Source organism: Lissotriton helveticus, chromosome 5_1, assembly GCF_964261635.1.
Source record: "Lissotriton helveticus chromosome 5_1, aLisHel1.1, whole genome shotgun sequence".
Taxonomy (NCBI): Eukaryota; Metazoa; Chordata; class Amphibia; order Caudata; family Salamandridae; genus Lissotriton; species Lissotriton helveticus.
This window is the reverse complement of record NC_136065.1, coordinates 2,034,348,720-2,034,371,445: the sequence shown is the minus strand read 5'-3', so window position 1 is coordinate 2,034,371,445 and position 22,726 is coordinate 2,034,348,720. Positions and strand designations below refer to the sequence as shown.

Sequence of the window (22,726 nt, the reverse complement as noted above, 5' to 3'; positions counted from 1 at the left end):
TTCATAGTGAGCATGTAGTTATATGTCTAATGCGAACTGATTTGTTCTGGATATGTTTTACAGTTTTTGATGGTCTATAGAGTTCCGATTTTTCTAAGGCGTAAATGAGGTGATATAGAAAATGGAATCTTATGTTGTTATTAGTATAAATGCATCCTGTCCCTTTTCGGAGTATTGGAGGCGACTCCTTTGAGTTTTGATAACTTCATGAGTGTGTGGTCACTGCTGTGATCGGTAAGTAGTGCCTTGTCTAGTAAGGACATGCACCCTGTGTGTCCCTCCGTGTGTATTCAATGCTGCAGTCAATAAGCAGTGCCTTGTCTAGTGAAGACATACACCTTTTGTGTGCCTTCATGAGTGTGTGGTCACTGCTGTGATGGGTAAGCGGTGCCTTGTCTAGCGAAGACATACACCTTGTGATTGCCTCAGTGAGTGTGGGGTCACTGCTGTGATCTGCAAGCAGTACCTTGTCTAGTAAGGAAATACACATTGTGTGTGCCTCTGTGAAAGTTTGTTATGGAAAACAAGGGTACCCCATTAGTTAAACCTGGGGTTGAAGTATTTTTAAGAAAAAACCATGGTTTGTGGTGGCCTGAGAAGGTCCTGGTAAAGTAGGATATGACTATACTTGAATCAATCCTGAGAGAAAGCTTTTTTGTAGGGTGACATATAAATAGAATGCTTTATTATGTTTTTTAGTACACATATATATTTTTCAGGAGCTCACAAGGGTGACAAAGTGCTTAGAGTGACTGAGTGAAAAAATAAAATAAAACTATATACAGAGTGTCACAAACAAGGATATATCCCACAAAATTATATACAGTAAGGTAGGGAAATTTCCTTGATTGGGTCGACGGCGTTTCGATCTACACAATTTTAGATCATCATCAGGACGTGGTGAGCTTCCCTGAAACAGTATTAAAAATGAGGTAATTTTAGTACTATGTCCCTCCATGATTTATTTCTTAACATAGTGATATAGTGCTCCCAGTGGCATATAGAACATGCACATTTGTTCATAATTAATAGGATTGGCAAACGTGAATTGGCGCACTTTTATAATCACTAGATTTAGTTTAGAGTACATGCGTGGCTGCGCGCTATTCAATGAACGTGGCTTACTTAAATGGACGGCTGAATCTAATTTCCATCAAAGTAAGGGATTCGAAAATCAAACGGCTCAGTGGATAGATCTGAGAGCCTGGAGAAACAGGGAAGGAATGAATCATTCATATAGTGATCCTCATAGAGGTACACAATGGTCACTTCTTTAGGATGCAGACTTACTGTGTTTGTTGTTGTCAAGGCTAGACCATTTATTAATCTAGGTTTAGCGTTCAAATTTGTCTGGTTTTTGCATTTTCATCACAATCTGTGAGCAAAACAAGCATTAGGTTTAGGCTATAGGTGAAAACCTATAGGTGAACAAAGCATATTAAAGGGGGAAAGTTACCGATAGTATTGCGGTACTGGTTGAAGCAGCTAAGGTAATTCACAATTCGGGCAGAGTAGATCTGAAAACGGCAGTGAGGTTAAATTAAAACCATAGTCTAATTGCAGGCAATGCTTAAGGAGTGTGTTAACTAAAGTAAAACAGTTACCAATTATTAGTACATGGTCCCGGCGGGAGCTGGGGACAAAAACGAAGAAAATATTAGAACTAAGCCTTCAATTAGTTCGGGCGAGTCACAAGAGTAAGCTCGTAAATGGAGCTGGAGCTTTCTATTTCTTAGGGGGTACACTTACTAGATCACCGCGGTCCGCGGTTCAGGTATCTCTGCCTCGCTGCTCTGGCGTTTGTTCTACGGGTTGCAGCGCGTACTGGTATTTACTTCCTGGATCTGGGAGGCGCATGCGCGCTAAAGTTTATGATTCGCGCATGTGCCTGGGGCCGATATTGCGCGCATGCCTAAGGGTCGGGACACTAATAGCGTCAATGACGACTTGGCATACAGTATACGATTCGTATTACATAACAGTATAAACAGTACGAGTATTGATAAATGTTACATTTTTCATTTTTGTGCCGGTATTTCAAACCCATTTCGAACATTGCTATGTAATACGAGTGCCGGTAAATAATGGTACTTAGAGTCTAGATTTCAGGTTAGCCACAGCTGTTCCACTCATCCAGAGTATGGAGTCCTTTCTCAATGCTTTTACATAAAAAAATCCATTTGCATTCAAGGCGGTTCAAGATTGTTTGTTGATTGCCCCCTCTTGCATTGGTCAGTAGATGATCAATAACCTGCCATTGTAGATCATTTTCAGAGGGATGTATGACGTTACAACGCATACTTTTACCACGCATACCTTTACAACGCGGTTTTTACATCGCAAACCTTTACAACGCATAGCGCTTAGAGGTGCTGGATAGTGGTAAGTATAATTTTCTATTCCAACTCCAGTCCCCGTGGACACTAGGGAAGGTGTTGGATAGAAAATTAAACTTATTCCCTATCCTAGAGCGCCCCCCAGCGCAATGCGTTGTAATGGTATGCGTGGTAATGCCTGCGTTGTAATGGTAGTGCGTTGTAAAAGTTTCACTGTAAACGTTGTTCACCTTTTCAGAGTGTCCGTATTCCACGTAGTGTTTCACTAGGGGTGCAGCTGTCACCTTGCATCGAATTCTGCTTCTGTGCTGCGAAATCCTTGTCTTTATCTGTTGAGTTGTTTGACCAATATACAATTTTTGGCAAGGGCATTGGATACAGTATATGACGTTTTTTGAATTACAATTTGTAAAAGATTTTAGTTTATGTTTACAGTTTTCATATTCAAACATTTTTGTATTGACCGTGAATTCACATGCAGTGCAGTTGTTACATTTGTAGTGTCCTACAATAGGTGGCAGATTTAGGCATGTTTCAATGGTGGTATTTTTATTGGTCGTAGTGGCAGCTCTAACCAAATAATCTTTGAGATTGCGTCCTCTTTTAAAGGAGAACAAAGGAGCCCCTGTATCAAGTTCTAAAGGGTCCAGTACAGACCAGTGTCTTCTGATTGCTTTACATAACGTGTTGCTGACTGTACTGAATGTAGTGACACAGGTAATTCTTTTTAAGGGTTCTTTCTTTTGTGGTTGTAATAGATGTTCTCTATGGGCATACCATGCCCTTTTCATAGCTCTTCTCGCTAGTTTTCTGGGGTAACCTCTGCTCATCAGTTTTGTACATAGGGTTTCAGCCTCTAAAAAGAAGTCTTGTTTAAACTTACAATTGCGCCTAATTCTGAGGAACTGGCCATAGGGAAGGCCATCCCTGAGGGCCCTCGGATGTGCACTACGATATTCCAGGAGCGTACTACGCTCTGTCGGCTTTCTGAAAAGTGTGGTATACAGTTGTTCTTCTTGACATTTGATTGTGACGTCCAAGTAGTCGACCTGATGTCTATCATAGTTGAAGGTAAATTTGAGATCAGGTTGACTATTATTGAGCCATTCACAATAGTCCTTTAGTGTGCCTTTGTCTCCCTTCCAGATCATAAGGACATCATCTATGTACCTGCGCCACATGAGGATGTTGTCACGATATGGGTTGTCAGAGTTTAGGATGATGTTCGATTCGAGGTCATCTACAAAGAGTATGGCACAGTTGGGGGCAAAAATAGCCTCCATGGAAGTATCTTTACATTGTCTGTAATAGGTATCCTAAAACATGAAGTAATTTTTTGTAAGGGCAATATCAAGTAGATTGATTATGAAGTCTGTAGGGACTTGATGGGGCGTAGGTCGGTTATTGAGGTGTTTTCGGATCACATGCATCCCCTTCTGTTGGGGAATATTTGTATATAAAGACTCTATGGCAAGTGTGACTAAGAGTTCAGTGTCTGGATGATATGGATGGGATTCAATAAGGTTGATTAAGTGTGTCGTGTCTTTGATGTAAGTGGTTGTTTCTTTGACCAAGTCTTTAATGAAGAAATCAATGTATTTCCCTAGGGGTTCAACAATTGAGCCACATCCTGAAAGGATGGGTCTACCTGGTGGAGCCTCCAAGTTTTTATGTAGTTTGGGAAGTGTATAGAGTACTTGCGTACGTGGTTCCTTATTATTTAGGAACAGGAATTCATTTTTGCTAATATAGCCGTCCTATAGGGCTTCCTGAGTAATCTGCTGGATGGTCTCCCTAATGCTTTTTACAGGGTTATGTCTCAGTTTCTCATAATGTGTTGTGTTGTTAATCTGCCGTAGAATTTCGGCCTCATAGGAGGTGCGGTCCTGAATGGCAATCCCGCCACCTTTGTCACACGGTTTTATCACGATGTTATTGTTCTGTCTAAGTTGTGTGAGGCTATTTCTATCCTCTCTACTGATGTTGTATGGTGTGAATCTGTAGTCGTTTTTCAAATTGTCCAGTTCCCGAAGGATCAGGTGTTCGAAAGTGATCACCTCCGGCGGCATAATGCCACTCGCTGGATTAAAAGTCAAGCTAGGACGTAGTCCTGTGGTTTCATGTTTTTGGGCAGCTTCTCTGTCTTTAAAGGAAGCTTGTAGTCTTATTTTTCTAAAAAAGAGTAAACTCTCTGACTGGATATTAAACCAGTTAGGTTTTTCTGCGAGGACGAAAGACAGACCTCTACTTAATAGGGAGATGTCTGTCGAGTTTAGTTGATGCTGAGAGAGGTTAAATATGGGTATAGCTTCCATATTTCTCTGGGAAGACGTTTCAATGTTCAATATTGGTAACCCCACTGGTAGAGCGGTTCCTGGTTTGGCGCTCTCCCTGGGGAATATTGTACCTGGGTCTGGTTCTCCCGCTCCCTCTGCCTCTGGGGGGATCTGTTTTCCTCTGCTGGCCCCTGCCTAAAAAATGGGGGTTGTGGGCTGAGGTGCTTGGGCCCTCTGCTGTATCCGAACCGTCGGATTCAGCTGAAGAGTCTGAGAAAGTAACAGGGGCTCTGTTTTTAAAGCGACCCCAGGTCCCTGTTGGAAATCTTTGTTGTTCCTGAGGACCTACAGTGAAAAAATCTTCCTGAAGGTAGGGGTAGGTTTTTTCTTTGTTATAGTTCTTAATATCCTTAGTTACTTTTGTAGTTTTTTTGTGTAGTTCAAAGGCTTCAAAGTCCTGAATCGTCCGATCTATTTTGTCAAGACAGGCTTTTGCGTCAGCTAAAGTGTCTAGTTCTCTTATGGCCTGTTCTAATGCCTGAATTTCCTCCAATTCTTGTTTGCTATGTTCCAGTGCTGTATCGATACCAAGCACCATCCAATGGCGCGAACAAGTCGTGCCAATGTGGGCAAAACCCTTCTTGAATTTTGGGTCCTGGATGAAGATAGCTGGGACGTTGCGTACTTGGAGGCCTACTGGGATGACTTCTGCTCTTAGATAGTCTGTTAACATACGGGCATGGAGTTCTGTGCGTATGTGTTTTTTCTTTAGGCGCTCAAGTTCAGAGAGTTTATCACTGGCTGGGTCTGTGATGGTTCTAGTACTTAGTAGAGGGCCCAGGAACAGGGAGGGGCCAGTGAGCTTACTCGCTATATGTTCGAAATGGGTTTGAAATACCGGCACAAAAATGAAAAATGTAACATTTATCAATACTCGTACTGTTTATACTGTTATGTAATACGAATCGTATACTGTATGCCAAGTCGTCATTGACGCTATTAGTGTCCCGACCCTTAGGCATGCGCACAATATCGGCCCCAGGCACATGCGCGAATCATAAACTTTAGCGCGCATGCGCCTCCCAGATCCAGGAAGTAAATACCAGTACGCGCGGCAACCCGTAGAACAAACGCCAGAGCAGCGAGGCAGAGATACCTGAACCGCGGACCGCGGTGATCTAGTAAGTGTACCCCCTAAGAAATAGAAAGCTCCAGCTCCATTTACGAGCTTACTCTTGTGACTCGCCCGAACTAATTGAAGGCTTAGTTCTAATATTTTCTTCGTTTTTGTTCCCAGCTCCCGCCGGGACCATGTACTAATAATGTAAATGTAAATGTAAATGTACAGGAATTTATATAGCGTAAATCACCAAGCGGTTTCTAAGCGCTTGCTTAGGGAACCCGTCCTGGTATTCCCCTGAGAGATAACCCCGGCAGGGTATCCGCAAGGTGAAAGCCAGGCATCCCGCCGCGAGGGGCCGTTGTGGAGATTAAGCAAGCTATTGCCCAGAGTCGCGGAGTGTGAACCCGTGAATCGAGTAGGCACCGGAGCGAGAATTGTCGAGTCCATGGACATTTTAGGACTCAAGACCCCGCCGATCTTGGAATTGAACCCTGGTCCCGGGCTGACCTCTGCTTCCAGGTCTGCCTCCTCTAACCAGTGAGCCACACTTCTCCACTATAATTGGTAACTGTTTTACTTTTGTTAACACACGCCTTAAGCATTGCCTGCAATTAGACTATGGTTTTAATTTAACCTCACTGCCGTTTTCAGATCTACTCTGCATGAATTGTGAATTACCTTAGCTGCTTCAACCAGTACCGCAATACTATCGGTAACTTCCCCCTTTTAATATACTTTGTTCACCTATAGGTTTTCACCTATAGTCTAAACCTAATGCTTGTTTTGCTCACAGATTGTGATGAAAATGCAAAAACCAGACGAATTTGAACGCTAAACCTAGATTAATAAATGGTCTAGCCTTGACAACAACAAACACAGTAAGTCTTCATCCTAAAGAAGTGACCATTGTGTACCTCTATGAGGATCACTATATGAATGATTAATTCCTTCCATGTTTCTCCAGGCTCTCAGATCTATCCACTGAGCCGTTTGATTTTCGAATCCCTTACTTTGATGAAAATTAGATTCAGCCGTCCATTTAAGTAAGCCACGTTCATTGAATAGCACGCAGCCACGCATGTACTCTAAACTAAATCTAGTGATTATAAAAGCACGCCAATTCACGTTTGCCAATCCTATTAATTATGAACAAATGTGCATGTTTTATATGCCACTGGGAGCACTATATCACTATGTTAAGAAATAAATCATGTAGGGACATAGTACTAAAATTACCTCATTTTTAATACTGTTTCAGGGAAGCTCACCACGTCCTGATGATGATCTAGAATTGTGTAGATCGAAACGCCGTCGACCCAATCAAGGAAATTTCCCTACCTTACTGTATATAATTTTATGGGATATACCCTTGTTTGTGACACTCTGTATATAGTTTTATTTTATTTTTTCACTCAGTCACTCTAAGCACTTTGTCACCCTTGTGAGCTCCTGAAAAATATATATGTGTACTAAAAAACATAATAAAGCATTCTATTTATATGTCACCCTACAAAAAAGCTTTCTCCCAGGATTGATTCAAGTATAGTCATATCCTACTTTACCAGGACCTTCTCAGGCCACCACAAACCATTATTTTGTCTTTAAAAAAAACAACAAAATAATAATAATAATAATCTGTGAAAGTTTGGTCACTGCTTGTGATCGGTAAGCCTGCCTTGTCTAGCGAAGACATACACCTTGTGTGTGAGTGTGTGGTCACTGCTACGATTGGTAGGCAGTGCCTTGTCTAGTAAGGACATGCACCTTATGTGTGCCTGTGTGTTGAATGCTGCAGTCAGTACGCAGTGCCTTGTCTAGTTAAGACATACACCTTGTGTGCCCCTCCGTGAGTGTGTGTTCATTGCAGTGATCGTTAAGCGGTGTCTTGTCTATTGAGGGCACACACCTTGTGAGTGTGTGGTCACTGCTGTGATGGGTGAGCAGTGCCTTGTCTAGTGAGGATACACCTTATGTCTGCCTCTGTGAATGTGTGTTCAACGCTGCAGTCAATAAGCAGTGCTTTGTCTAGTGAGGACATACACCTTGTGTGTGCCTCCGTGTTTGTTCACTGCTGTGATGGTTTAAGCAGTGTGTTGTCTAGTGAGGATACACCATATGTCTGCCTCCATGAATGTGTGTTCAATGCTGCAGTCAATAAGCAGTGCTTTGCCTAATGAAGACATACACCTTTTGAGGGCTTAGGTGAGTGTTTGTTCACTGCTGTGATGGTTTAAGCAGTGTGTTGTCTAGTGAGGCTACACTTATGTGTGCCTCCATGAGTGTGTGGTCACTGCTGTGATCGGTAAGCAGTGCCTTGTCTAGTGAGCAGAGGTGTCCCACATGGACAAGGCCATCACTCTCACATCCTGGCTAAAGCACCGCTTGCTTACTTGGGGAGCTAATGACACGGTCTCTTCTCTCGGACTCATTGTTGTCCATAGGATGGAGCAGTTGTGCTTCTTTCATGGTCAACGAATAGACAGTACTGGCAATGACAGGGCCTGTTAAAGAAAGAAATCACAAATAAGTAAGTCTGCAAGAGGGCAATATACAATACTGAGAAGTATCTGCTGTTTGTGTCACACAACAGACGTTCATTAGTGGAGCGGATATTGAGCACAGCACGACAGGCTTAGTCCAGAAATTCAAAGACAAACAAAGTGACAGATGTGCACACCCATCCAATAGAGACAATGTGAGAGAAGGACCCACTCCCCTCACAAAACACAATGTGGAAGACTGACTTCTCTTCAGGAGAGACAGAAAGAGAGGTAGGCATGTGCTTCAAGAGAGAGACCGCGTGGGAGATGTCATCGCCCTTCAAGAGAGACAATGAGAGACACATCCTCCCCAACATAAGAATCAATGATACGGCTTCAACCCTGAGCAGGGAGGATGTAAGTGATGCCTCCCTCAGGATACACTGCAAGAGATGCATTGTGCCTTGCATGCTTCCTTTCTTGGTTTTGGTGAACTGATGCACGATGGGTTAGTGTGGCCTAGAGAATGGAATGATGTTACGGAATGTCAGCGTACGTAAGCACATTCTAGATGGCCAGGTTTTGGACAGTTGATGGGAGGATGGAGCCTCGAGAGACGTTACCATAGTTTGGTTGTAACATGGAAAAAAAACAACCTGTACAGGATTGTGATTGTAACATGGAATAATAAACCTATATGGTGCAGATCGTGATTGTAACATGGAATAAAGAAACTACCAGTACCAGATCGCCAGCTTTTGTGATATTGGGGGAGTCTGAGGTCTCTCCCAAAGAATCATAAATCTGATTTTCCCCAAAAAATGTTTTTTTTTTTTTAATTTTCAAAAACCTTTATTGTACATTACTGGTAGCATACACAGCTCGCAGCCTACAACCCAGGGGCCGGCAGCATTGAAATCGCAAGCCTAGATCACATACATTCATGATATACACAGCCTTGTGGCCGACAACCCTGGGGTCCGCCGGCGTAATGTCACAATCATTTACTCCTCTGAGCAAGTTTGTTCTGTTCATAGTACGACCTATTACCCCTCCCTAAGGGAAGCAACATTGCCCCTAATCTCAAACTACGGCTCTGCGCTACCATGCTCCTCCCGGCGGCGGCCACTTCTTCCTACTTCTAAAAAACCTAAATAAAGAACAAACCCAATCCACCCCTCCCCCAATCCCTATGCACACCTATCCTCCCCGGATTCTAACATAGCAATTACTGACGCTCGTCGGGACTCCCTGCCTCTGCTGAGATTCCCTGTGTCCAAGCCATCTGCCTGTTGTAGTCTGCGTATTCCCTACTCAGTGTACCCCTGTCTGCCACTACCTATAAAAGCCCCTGGCTCGCCTTATTGTCTACCTACCAGGTTGACCCCCTACCCCTTCAACGTCGCGCTCCCCTCCCCGGGCGCGTCCAGATCTACCTCCTCTCTTTCTGCGCTTTCTGTGTCCCTGGTTCTCAGGTGCGTTTGGTATAACCCCCAGAAATTCTTTGGCCGGCTTGTGGGGGGTAGCAGCTCGCTATAATGTTCAGATTGCGTGCAGCAGTAAAGCATATCCTGTGCCCATCTCTTGGCCGTAGGCAGTGGGCCTCTCATCCAGCAAAGGGCTATCACACGCCTAGCCAGTAGCAGTCCCATGTCAGCGAGTCGCCTGACCGCAGCCGGCAACCTTCTGAAGTAGCCTATTAGTGCTAACGCCGGACCTGGAGCTATCTCCATCTTCAGCATCTTGCCCAGCTCTTCAAATATGCTGCCCCAGTATTTCTGGACACCCGGGCACCACCAAGCCAGATGCATGAAATCTGCCGTTGATTCGTGACACCTCTCGCATTCTGCCGACTGTCTGAGTCCATACCTGTGCAGCCTCTCTGGTGTGTAGTATACTCTGTGGAGGAACTTGAAGTGCACTAACCTGTGCCTCCCGTTAAGTGATATCTTTTTAGTGCTTGCGCAACAGTATCTCCACATGCCGTCATCTATCGTGACCAGTAGGTCTCTCTGCCATGCTAGTCTGGCTTTCACGAGCTGGTGCTCTCTATGCGCCATTGCTGTCTTGTATAAGTTTGTGATCAAACTGCGCGGGGTTTCTGTTTTGACAACGTACGTGAGTTCCGGTACTTCCGGTGGCTCAGCCAGGTCTGGGCCCTAAAGGTCCAGCAGGGTGCTGCGTATTCTGTGATATTGGAATCGGAGTAGTAGCGATGTTTCACCACGCTCCTCCGCCACCTGGTCCCACGACTTCGCTTGCCCGTCCTTGAATAAATCACCCGCCTTGTCAATTCCTAGTGTGCGTAGTGCCTGCACCACCCCTCTTTCTGCAACCGGGGCTAGCCATATGGCCCACTCCAGCAGCATTATGGGGGAATATAGGAATATAGGAGTGTGCAATGTTGCGCTTGTAGTAGGGAGTGCCATGCATGATTCGTGGCAGTTATAGAATCTAATATGCCTACTCTGCGATCTATTGGTCTGAATACCGTAGTCGGTAGTGGGAGAGGGTCCGCGAAGACTCGCTCCATGCAGACATGGGGGATGTGCTCATCTCCATGCACCCAAGTGTGTAAATGTGCTGCCTGTGCAACCCTGTAGTACAGCTCCAGGTCTGGGGCTCCCAGACCTCCCTTATCATACGGCAGTGTAAGAAGAGACCACTTCACTCTGGGTTGTTTGCCACCCCACGCCAGTTTAATCATGAGTTGCGTCATAGATCTAAAGAAAACCTTCGATAGGACCATCGGTATAGCGCTAAACAGAAAGAGGAATCTGGGCAACACCACCATTTTCATGTTGGCTATTCGCCCCATTAGGGACAGCGGCAGCCTGCACCACTTCTCCACATCGTCTTCCAGCTTGCTGTAAGCTACTCCATAGTTTTCCCTTAGCAGTATTTACGAATCTGAGTGAAGTTGTACCCCCAAATATCTAACCGACTCCTGCGTCCATTGCAGTGGGACTTCCATTTCGAACCTGCTGGTCGCTGGAGTTAGGGGGAAGGCCACGGATTTCAACCAATTTACTCTTAAACCAGAAAGTGCCCCAAAACGCACCACTTCCCTGAGCATTGACGACAGGTTGTTCTCTGGATCCCGGACATGTAGGAGTGTGTCGTCAGCGTACGTCGACACCACAATTTTGTATGTTGGAAAATCGATACATTCATTGCCGTGATACTCATGAAGCGCACAGGCTAGAGGCTCTGCCACGAGTGCATAAAGTAGCGGCGATAATGGGCAGCCCTGCCTAGTCCCTCTACCAATCGGAAATGCGGCCGACACCAAGTCCCCTATACGTAGCCTGGCCGTCGGGCCATTATATAAAGCGCCAAGCATTTGGAGAAACGGCTCGCCCAAACCAAAGCGCCGCAGCACTCGGGCCATGAACGGCCACACAACGGAATCGAAGGCCTTCTCCATATCGAGGAAGACTGCCATGGCCTTGGCATCCTATCTAACATGTTGCATAGTGCCCAGCACCGTGCGGATGTTATAGTTGAGATTTCGACTACGGATAAATCCCGCTTGTTCAGGTGCAATCAACTGGGGAGCGAGCAACGCCAATCTCGTCGCCAGTACCTTCGCATATATCTTAGCGTCTACGTTAAGTAGGGACAAGGGCCTGTATGAACTGCACTCATTGTGGGGCTTGAGCATCGTGACTATCAGCGCTTCCCTCATGGAATGCGGCATGCTACCTTCTACACAAATATCGTCGTATAGAGTGGACAAGTGCGGAAGCAACTTCTCCTGCAATGCTTTATAGAAGCCTACCGTAAGGCCATCAGCGCCGGGTGCGCTACCGGAGCGCATACTCGTCAAAGCTTCTGATATCTCATCTTTGTCTATTGGCAGCATAAGGAACTCGCGTTGCGTATTCGTGAGCATGGCCAAGTCAATGTGCTACAGGTAATCCGCTATATCGTCTGAGAGATCGCCACGTTTAGACGAGTACAGGTCCGAGTAGTAGCTTCTAAACTCGTTAGCAATCTCAGCCTCATCTGTGGTCACGCCGCCGTCCGCAGTTTTCAACTCCGAGATCTGCGTTTTACCTCTTTTGCCTTTCAGCACTTTGGCAAGTAGCAAGCTAGGACGCTCCCCCTCACCATATGTCCGAGCAGTCGCATATTTCCCCATATGCTGCACTTCCCTATCCGCCTCCTCATTGTACTCAGTTATCAGCGTTTTTATTTCATCCGCTAGTGCAGAGTCATCGCTACTCTGCTGCCTATTCTCAAGAGCTGCCAGTTGCTGTTCTATTAGTAATAGTAGTTGTCGAATAGTTTTGAGCACACTCGAATGTTTAGACATAGCAACGCCTCTTATGTAAACCTTGAAGGCCTCCCACACAGTTTGAAAGCTGTCTACTGAACCTATATTGGACTCAAAAAAGACCTCAATCTCTTCTGCTAGCTCCCCTCGAAATTGTTCATCTAATAATGAGTATGGGGGAAACCTCCATGTAAATGGCGGAATCACTTACATAGGGGAAGCTAATACCAAGAGCATCGGCGAATGGTCCGAGAGGGTCCGAGCCAGGACTGTGCACGCCTTGATACGTCCCAGAATGGTGGATGACGTCAGCCAGCAGTCAATTCTGGTGTGAATATTGTGGTAGGCGGCATAGTGCGTGTAGCTTCCCTGTGCTGCGTGTCTGTACCTCCATACATCCTCTAGATCTAAGGTGGCTAACTCTGTTTTTAGTGTTTGCGCAGCAGCCGTGGGTCTACGTGACGGGCCAGCTTATCTGTCAAGCGCCGGGTCAAACACCAGGTTAAAGTCCCCCCCCATAGCATCTGTGAAGTAGGGTATGTGTGGGCGGCTTGTGCCAGTTTACTATAAAATTCCGGGGAGTCATAATTCGGACCATAAACATTAATGACTATTAGATCAAACCCCAGCCCTGTGCATCGTGATATGACAAAGCGGCCCTCTAGGTCTGCCTGCAGTTGCGTCAAATTCAACTTTGATCTAGGGTTCACCCACGTCAGCACGTCAGCACCCCCCTGGAATGTGTTGTGAATCCAGCCACTGCTGTATTGCTCGCTAACCCTTTGTTGTGTAGCATTCTACTTGTGAGCGGTAGGTGTGTCTCCTGTAGGAGAGCCAAGTCCACCTTCTGCGGTAGTCATTAAGTCCCCTTACATTCCATGTGAGGGCCCGAAGCGCCGCTGGCTTATCATTGGAAATCACTTCAGAGGTGTTTGCCATCGCTCCAAAGTGTGTGAAACTGGCGTGGCAGTACCAAGTGTAAGTCCGGTGTATGCAGTGTGTGCAGACTGAATCCTAAACGTTTCCCCACTCTCTCGTTGCAAAACTGTGAACCATGAAACTTCCCCACCCCCAACCCACAGGAGACCTCCCCCAACCTGGCCTTGCCGGACCTGTGCCCACCCAGCCCTCCCAGTCTTCCCAACCCTCAACTCTGTCCTAGATAGCTCCGGAGTGCATTGCGCGCGGGGGCCAAGGTTGCCTAGCAGCCTGAGTACTCTATTGTCGGTCATTTCTTTTGTCAAGCCACACCCCCGCTGCTGCCACACCCTGAGGTATGCATCACTAGAACACTAGAATATTACTAAACATCACTCTTATAGATTGCCCTCTTCCTCCCCTCCCCACGCCTCTAGACACTCCTCCCCCTGTGGGCCCAAATGGCACCAAGCAAGTATTTGTCTGAGTAACACAGACGACCCACATATCCGCCGGACTCGAGCTCCACTCCCATGGGTCAGCGATCTCAACTTCTAATCCTAAAACCTTTGACATCATAACGAAAACCTCCACATGCATTGGTCATAAACATTCCCTCTAGGGAGTCAATACATATATATATGGTTTCATTCGCCATTGGCGATTCCTACCATACTCTCTGCCGTACATGATCACTCCTGTTCATCTAGTTGGCTGCTTCCTCCCCCTTCTTACAGTGGTCTATTGGCGCCGCCTTTCTGTTCCCTAGACCAGTTTTTTAGCGCCTGTTGCAGCGCCCGTGGGTCGGTGAAGAGGTGAGAGTGTCCCTGCCGATTCACCCGCAGTCTAGCCGGGTACAACATCGCATAGTCCAGGCCAAGCTCTCTGAGTTGCTTCTTGTAGGGAATAAAGTGCTTACACGCCTCCTGGACCCTAGCTGTGAAGTCAGGGTAGAGCGAGATCTCCGATCCTTCGTATCGCAATGGTTCTTTAGTCCTAGCCAGCCTGAGGGCCGTGTCTCTGTCGCGATAATTAAGTAGTTCGGTGATTATCGGGCGAGGAGGGGCCCCGGGGCGAGCACGTGGGCCCTGCGAGCGGTGCGCCCGTTCCACAACAAATATTGTAGAGTTCACCCCGTCGCCCACAGTGTGGTGAGGAGTCTTTCCACAAACGTTTCCATTTTGCCCGTCTGCGTAGTTTCTGGCAGGCCAGTAAAGCGGAGGTTACAGCTCTGCGTTTTGTCGCCTTTCACCATGGTGGCTTTCTGAACTCAGCGCAGATGGAAGGTTGGGCAACCGACAACAACCCAGCGGAGACACCTAGCTGCCCGTCACCGCTGCGCCACAGTCCACAGCTCAGCTAAGCCGGGTGGGCAAAGCACCTCCACTTTCATACTAAGGGCTCTGGCGATGCTACTCCCAGCCGCTGCGTCATGGCTGCGCGACCCACACACCACTACCGGGACCACCACGTGTCTCAAGCTGCCGTCAGGCCAACCCCAGGACTTCCGGCCAGTGCGCGCTCCTTACTGTGTCTCCTGTTGGCCTGTGTGTCTCCTATCACCACGTGATCACCAGCATTCTCATTGCAGTCGGAGGGGGGACACCAGCCACGCGGCGCCACTGCCTGCATGTGCCCCACTGTCTCTTTACTACACCTCACTGTGCGCCAGCCACCCCCGAGGGTCTCTGCCGTGCCCAGTGGTCACTTTCCAGCAGCCTGTTTCCTGGGCCCACGTCGCTTCGTGAATTCTATGACTCACGTGTTGTCTCCCACGAGTTGGTCAAATGGGCCTGAGTCACAAGGGCAAGGCAGCCCTCTCCCCCCGCCGTCGCGTATCCGGTGCCCCCGCTGTTTGGGTGACTTGTGCCCAGGGCCCGTCTGTACGCTTAGGGTCGTCGTTACCTCTGGCGTTCCCCGATCCGCAACCGGCTCACCTTGGGGCGTCCTCGCCGCGAGTGAGCGCTCAGATGCTGGGGCCAAGAGAAGGGGGGCCAACGGTGCTGGTATGGTCTCTGCGTAGTGACCCTCCGTCGCTCCCGGCACCTCAGCTTTGTCGGTCTCACCAGGGGGCTTCACCGCTTCGCCTTCACTCCCCCGGCAATGTCGCGCTCTCTCCCCGCACATCGCTTGACGTACTCCGGCCTCCCGTTGTAATTGAGGTCGCGGCTTCTGGGCCCACCTGGCCGCTGGCCGCCGCTCCGTGGTTACCGGTCTAGGCGCCTCAGAAACTCGGGGGAAAAAGACTCCACTGCTCGCGACGTTGGTTCACAGGTGCAGTGGGGGGGCCTGGGGGCCGGTTCCAGTGCGTTCTAGTGCGGGATATTGTAGGATTAAATTATCTGCGTGGCAGAGCTACAGGTTCAGGCAGCCATCATGTTTGCCGCAAGCTCCGCCCCCCCTTCCCCAGAAAATAATTCTCCAGATGTTCGCATCACTCCTTGGAAGGAAGGGCACCTATTCCTGCAACGTCTGGGTTAAAAAATGTGTTGACAATCATAAATATTTCTTTGGCAGGGTATTTTGCCTGGCTAATCTAGACAGCAAAGTCCTTGAATTTGGCCCTTCGATTTCCGTAATGATACTTTTTTATTGATATCTTGTACATTTTTTTATTTTCATCATCATAATGGCGCCTCTATTTCCTTTCCTGTTTTTTACATTCCTTCTTTAGATCCCTCCCGAGAACCAACTGGCCCTTGTTTTTGGTGCAGGAAGATCTTACTCGGGACCAGGCTTTCCACCGTAGAGTCTATCCAATCCCTTCAGATAAGATAAGATGCACCACCTTCCCCATCAGTCCTATGAGTGGACCTACTCAACGTCGCTTGCCAGCTTAAAGCGGGCAATTTCGACCACAGCCTTGAAGGTCTTCCAAAAGCTTCATAAACATTCTGTGATTTAATTTTTAGGATGGTGAACAGTATCAACAGATAATCCAACCATAATATTGGCCAGGGAGTGAGTCTGCATAGTTGTAAGATGTAACAAGCATTTGCAATGCAATAGGTCTCGCATTTGTTGAAGTTAGAGATGTTGGCGTTCAAAATGACAATGTTTTTTACTTTTGGCTTGTTATACCAATGACAATGCCGCTATGCAAATATAAATACTCCACTGCAAATAATTTTTTTTTAAAACAACAGTAAAAACATTGTCATTTTCAACGCCAACAGCTTAAACTTAAACAAATGCTGAAGTAATGTATTTGTACCAATGTGAGCACAGTAACAAATACTGCACTCAGCTAAGTATATAACATGCAATGCAGTAAACAAACACTGACAAAAGGTGGGTTTAACAATACATCTATAAAAAACACTTCTACCGTTAACGCTCCTAGGTACCTAATTACTGGTAGAAATCTGTGTTGTCAGATAAATATAAATAAAGTAGTAGACACTGTAGCAGTTGACAACAACAGGGACAGCGGAGAGGACACCAGCAGATACTGCAGCAGCTGACAGCAACAGGGACGGCGGAGAGGACACCGGCAGACACTGCAGCAGCTGACAACAACAGGGACAGCGGAGAGGACACTGGCAGACACTGCAGCAGCTGACAACAGGGACAGCGGAGAGGACACCGGCAGACACTGCAACAGTTGACAACAAAAGGGACAGCGGAGAGGACACCGGCTGACACTGCAGCAGCTGACAACAACAGGGACAGCGGAGAGCACATCGGCAGACACTGCAGCAGCTGACAACAGGGACAGCAGAGAGGACACCGGCAGACACTGCAGCAGCTGACAACAACAGGGACAGCGGAGAGGACACTGGCAGACAATGCTGCAGCTGACAACAACAGGGACAGCGAAGAGGACACCGGCAGACACTGCAGCGGCTGACAACTTCAGGGACAGCTGACAACAACAGGGACAGCGGAGAGGACACCGGCAGGCACTACAGCAGCTTCAGCAGAGGCGCAGATGGGCACAACAACAGCACCAGGTATTGCATTAATAATAGTAATAGCCAAGGCAACCGAAACTATGTCAAATACTGGCATCACGCCATACACAGTAGTGAGTAAATTGCTATTCAGAAGTTACCCTCCACAATCCCACTACTGAGGGAACTTGCAGCATCTCTGACAGTTGTGGGACATGCGTTCCTTCTGCACATGTCTTTTGATAATGCGCCCACTGCTTTCTAGGGCCTCCTGCAGAGTGGCGGCCGAGGATGGGGCAGAGGGTGGTGTGGGGGCCGGTATGGCTGGGAACACCGGGGCGTGGGGAACTGACAAAACTATTACTACAGTGAGCACTTCAATCCGCATTCAATGAGGGCCCAAAATGTCAAAGAGGAAACACGTCGGAAAATCAATGACGTATTTCGGGAACCGGGTACTGAAACTACAACGAGTAGTCTATGTTCACTCTAGTTAGTCTGGCAGCCAACTTGAATTGGGGAGATATATGCACTCTACTTGTGGGTGTCTCTGCAGACTTCAATGCAAGAGCAGGGAATTTTACAAGAAGCAGTCAAACTTTAACAAATGCTGAAGCGAAAGGGTGAAGGGCTACTTGGGAAATGAAAGTGAAAGTGTGCATAGTGAAGCTTCTACCTCATCGCTAGGGGACTGCAGAATACACATAGAGTTTGACGAGCCATGCCGAAGAAAAGAAAGGTGCGGCTCACCAAACGAATTGTTCAATATTTTAGGCTTGTAGTACGCAATGCAGCATGGCGGTTGTGCCACGCTGCTTTCTAAAAGCATAAAATATTTAAAATAGAGTTAGCCGAACTGTGCCTTTTGCTGGAGTGGGGCGAGGCGCACACTTTAAAAATAGAAGAGCACGGCCGCCATTGGCTGCTTACGGAGACAAAAAGAAATGCACATGGCCGCTATTGCTAAAGCGTTCTGAACGGCCCCAAAAAAAAGCATTTACAATGCAATAGGTCTTTCATTTGCGAAAGTTTGAGCTATTGGCATTTGAAAATGACAATGCCTTATATTTATGTGTTGTTTTTTAAAACTGATAACTAAAAGGCATTGTCATTTACGATGCCAATAGCTTAAACCACAGCTTTCCAAACTGTGTAGCGCGACACATTACTGTGTTGCGCCCCATGCGTAGGTGTGTCGAGCGATCACAGGGGTGGCCGATATAGGGGAATGCGACTCCAGCCTTGCTCAGTGTTTACGTCGTGCAAGGCGGAGTAGCAGCGGAGCCTCGTGGTCAGGAGCTCCATTCAGCTATACCGAGGCTCAGTGGGTAGGGTGACCAGATGTCCGGGTTTTGCCCGGACGGTCCCCGTTTTTGGCTAAGTGTCCCGACACTTTTCTCCAAAGTAGAGAAATGTCCGGGTTTTACAACAGCGTCCGGGTAAAACATCCAAATGTCCCAGTTTTAGCATGCTGTTTAGATCACCCCGCGGGCCTTCCAGCAACAGGCAGAGTGGCGCTGCAGGGGCTGTAATATGAATAACAACAAAGCCTTATTAGCACGTTAAATAGTATTTTAAAGACCTGTGAAGTGCGCGGGTGCGGCTGTGTATGTGCCCCGCAAGCTGTCTCAGCCGGGGCTGACACACACGACGGAGGGGGGCTGGGGGGGCAGGGATTCATTTGTGGATAGTCCATTTGGCAAAGGGCCCTTCAGTGGGTGAATACGGTGGGTTACTGGACCCAGGGGGTTGGTCTGGGGTTTGGTTCAGCCCCGGGATCGCGGTGCATTGGAAAGAAAAGCTGCCAAGAAGCCCTATAGAAGCTTTCACATTTACATCATTCTGCACACTGCGACTTGTAACCTTACGAAAACAAAAACAAACAATTCAGTTCAATGGAGAATGCCCTTGTGGGCCATGGGCATGGAGGAGTGCGGGGGAGGGAGTGGGGAGGGGTGCTGCGCACCTGCGCACTACCAATACAGGAAAATATTAAAACGATTTAAGAATGAAAGCAACATTTTTTCCTCTTTGTCACAGACCCTTATGGAACCCACAGAATATGTTGGTCAGGGGGAGAGGGAGGGAGTGAGACAGAGAAGGAGGGAGTGAGACAGGGAGGGAGTGAGACAGAGAGGGAGGAAGACATAGAGAGAGTGTGAGACAGAGGAAGACAGTCAGGGAGGGAGACAGAGAGAGTGAGACAGACAGAGGGAGACGGAGGGAGAGAGAGGGAGACGGTGGGAGACAGTCAGAGGGAGAGGGAGTGAGACAGAGAGGGAGGGAGGGAGACAGAGGGAGGGAGACAGTTGGAGGGAGAGGGAGTGAGACAGAGGGAGGAAGACAGACAGGCAGGGAGACAGAGAGGGAGTGAGACAGAGAGGGAATGAGGGAGACAGTCGGAGGGAGACAGATGGAGGGAAAGGCCACCTCCGCCACTGATTCCCTCACTAGTATATATAAAATGTAATAATATAAATGTGCAAATCTCCTGTTCATGCTCTACTACCAACCATGTCCATACAAACATACGTACATTATCTGGGGGTGGATGTGTGTGGGGGGGATGGGGGTGTGTGTTGTGGGGGTGGGGGGGTTGTGTGTGAGTGTGGGGGGTTGTGTGTGAGTGTGTGGGGTTGAGTGTGTGTGGGGGGTTGTGTGTGGGGTTGTGTATGTGTGGGGTTGTGTGTGTGTGGGGTTGTGTGTGTGTGGGGTTGTGTGTGTGTGTGGGGTTGTGTGTGGGGTTGTGTGTGGGGTTGTGTGTGGGGATGTGTGTGGGGATGTGTGTGGGGATGTGTGTGGGGATGTGTGTGTGGGGTTGTGTGTGTGTGGGGGGTGGGGGGTTGTGGGGGTGGGGTGGGGTGGGTTGTGTGTGTGTGTATGGGGTTGTGTGTGTGTGTATGGGGTTGTGTGTGTGTGTGTGGGGGGGGGGTTGTGTGTGGGGGTTGTGTGTGGGGTTCTGGGTGGTTCAGGCTAGCTCGCTGCGCTCGCTAGCGTTACCGTGTCCCTGAAAAAAATTTCACAAAAAGGTGTGTCACCAACATGAAAAGTTTGGAAAGCTGTGGCTTAAACTCTTGAAAATGTGAGACCTATTGCATTGTAAATGCTTGTTCATGAAGGGATGGCCTAGGGCACTTCATGGTATCAAGGCAGGATCTAGAACAGCACATTTCCAAAACGGGTGGCACTTTTTGAAACTTAACCATGCTTATTTCTCTTTTGGAAGTCAATAGAATGGGTCTCAAGATATGCTTCCAAAACTGAGAATATGACCATTAAAGGTCTCAGAAAAGAGATTTGACCATCAGTAAATTCCTTTGCAAGAAAAAAATAATTCTTCTGGGAAGAGAGAATTCAGCGACATGCATAAAAAGACACAAGTGCATAACCCTGTGGTTTGTCTAAAAGTGAAGGCTTAGCAGAGGACTGTGTGCACATAACTCACACAGCTCCACGCACCCACAGCGCCATGCTCCCACAGCTCTGTGTGCTGTGTGCAGTGTGCACGCAACTCACAGAGCTCCATGCGTCCACAGCTCACACAGCTCCTGGCGCCCACAGCTCCACAGCTCCACGCACCCACAGCGCCATGCTCCCTTAGCTCTGTGTGCACCAACTCACACAGCTCCATGCGTCCACAACTCACACAGTTCACACAGCTTCATTTGCCCTCGGCTTCCATGGAAAGAGAAAGCGTTGCCCTCCCCCGCCGCCCCCAGCTGGTATTTCCACAATCTTTCCACGGTGATATCACACTAATGACGAACTCATCAGCAGGGTAAACAGGGGCTAATGACTCGCTGTGTCTAGTGGAGACACTGTCCCAAACACAGGGGTAACGCTGGCCAGAGATGGCCTGCCGTGCACAGAGCACCGTTTCCACTGACGTGGCCTCTTGAAAGGGTCATTAACATACATGTGCACCCGGTCACTCCATGCATTCCCTCTTGTTACTGTCCCCATCAGTGTTTTACACCAGAGGGAGAAATACAGCTTCGGGAACACTAAGCAGCATGAAAAGCAAGCGTGGAACTGCTGCTTTCAATCAGAGAGCTGCAGTTCAGACCAGCGGCGCCAACTATTCAATAAATATATGTGCACTCATATCTAGAAGTGAGTAAATGGAAACGGTAACAATGGTTTCATGTACTTTACAAAGGATTTTGTCATTTATTTCTGTTTGTGCCTATTTCAGAACACACTCGTAGTTTTCTTTGAGCTTTTATTAGCTTTCCTTCCATTTTATGTTTTAGGTTTTGCTGTGGTCCTAAAGATCCAATCAAATCAACAAGACATATTTGGATCTGGAGTTTCAGGAAAAAGCCATAGAGTGAACGAACACCAGAAACTAGGATGTGGCCTTATGGCCAGAGCTGAGAACTTTGGAACGGGAGAACCCTGAGTCTCTGCGTCGGCTCAACATCCTGTGATTTAAGGCATATCACTTAATCATCCCGGGCTTATAAACAAATACTACATTGTGTAATGTAACTGCTTGGGATTAAAAACTGTTACTTGTACCATGTACTTCTCACTGAGGTGCTTTAATGTGACGCGTAATGTTAAATGTTGAATCTTGAACAGGCTTTATCATATTTAAGTGACGTATGTTGTATGATTTACACAGCAAACATTTCCTGGACCTTTGCTGGGCTCTCCCTGTTAAGTGGCCCCTGAGGGCCAATGTTGGGCCCCTGTATTTGAAGGAAAGACGAATGATGGACTGACAGTCATCCTTCAAGGAAGAGCAATGATATCTGACGCCAGGAGAGTCTCGGGAAGGGAGGCGGCACTCAGAGGGCTGGACTGGACACAGGAAGCCCTGTGAAAGCCCGCGGGTGGCTGGAGGACGACCCAGCCCCAACGGCGGCATTGAGAGCGGACCTCAGTGCACTTAAGCACGGATTCATCTCTGCAGAGAGGTACGGCTCACGAACGCTGGATCGGAGATAAAATACGGGAATCTTTCACGAGTTCACTTAAAGAACTGCTTATGGCATACGGCGTTCTGGCAATTGTACCCCGCTGTACAACATTATGCTGTAAAACAATGAGCTATTACTGCAGCCCCCTGCAGAGGTGGCGCTGCCTGTCTGCACTCGGTGCAGTTAGAGTTGGGTCTTAAAGCATGCTTCAGGGCAGCTGTTTACAGACCCCGGTCCACACCAGATCCCCCCCCTCTCCCGCCCCTTCAAGAGAGTAGGGAAGTCTTGAGGTCATGTGTGTGCCGGGTGCAGGCCTTGCCCACCTGACAGCAATCTGCACTCTACACATATGACCCACTCGGCGCTCACCGGAAAGCCCTCACTGGAGACAGCGCCTCACTCCTGCTGTTCTCCACTCCAAGCACACATCTTAAGAACCAGGCGCTTTACTTCGGACTCCATGAGCAGAAGACCACAGCACACACAGAATGAGTGA

The 22,726-nt window shown here is 47.7% G+C and overlaps 1 protein-coding gene across 2 annotated transcripts in view; it reads right to left on the bottom strand.

Annotated features, from left to right (window-relative positions):
* The window catches only part of LOC144756218 (uncharacterized), a 161,403-nt gene that overhangs the window by 55,578 nt on the left and 83,099 nt on the right, over positions 1-22,726 (bottom strand). For both annotated transcript variants that reach the window (XM_078645834.1, XM_078645833.1), the window contains exon 3: positions 8,126-8,236. In XM_078645834.1, coding sequence (XP_078501960.1) covers positions 8,126-8,236 — 111 coding nt within the window. The remainder of the gene's footprint in view (positions 1-8,125; positions 8,237-22,726) is intronic.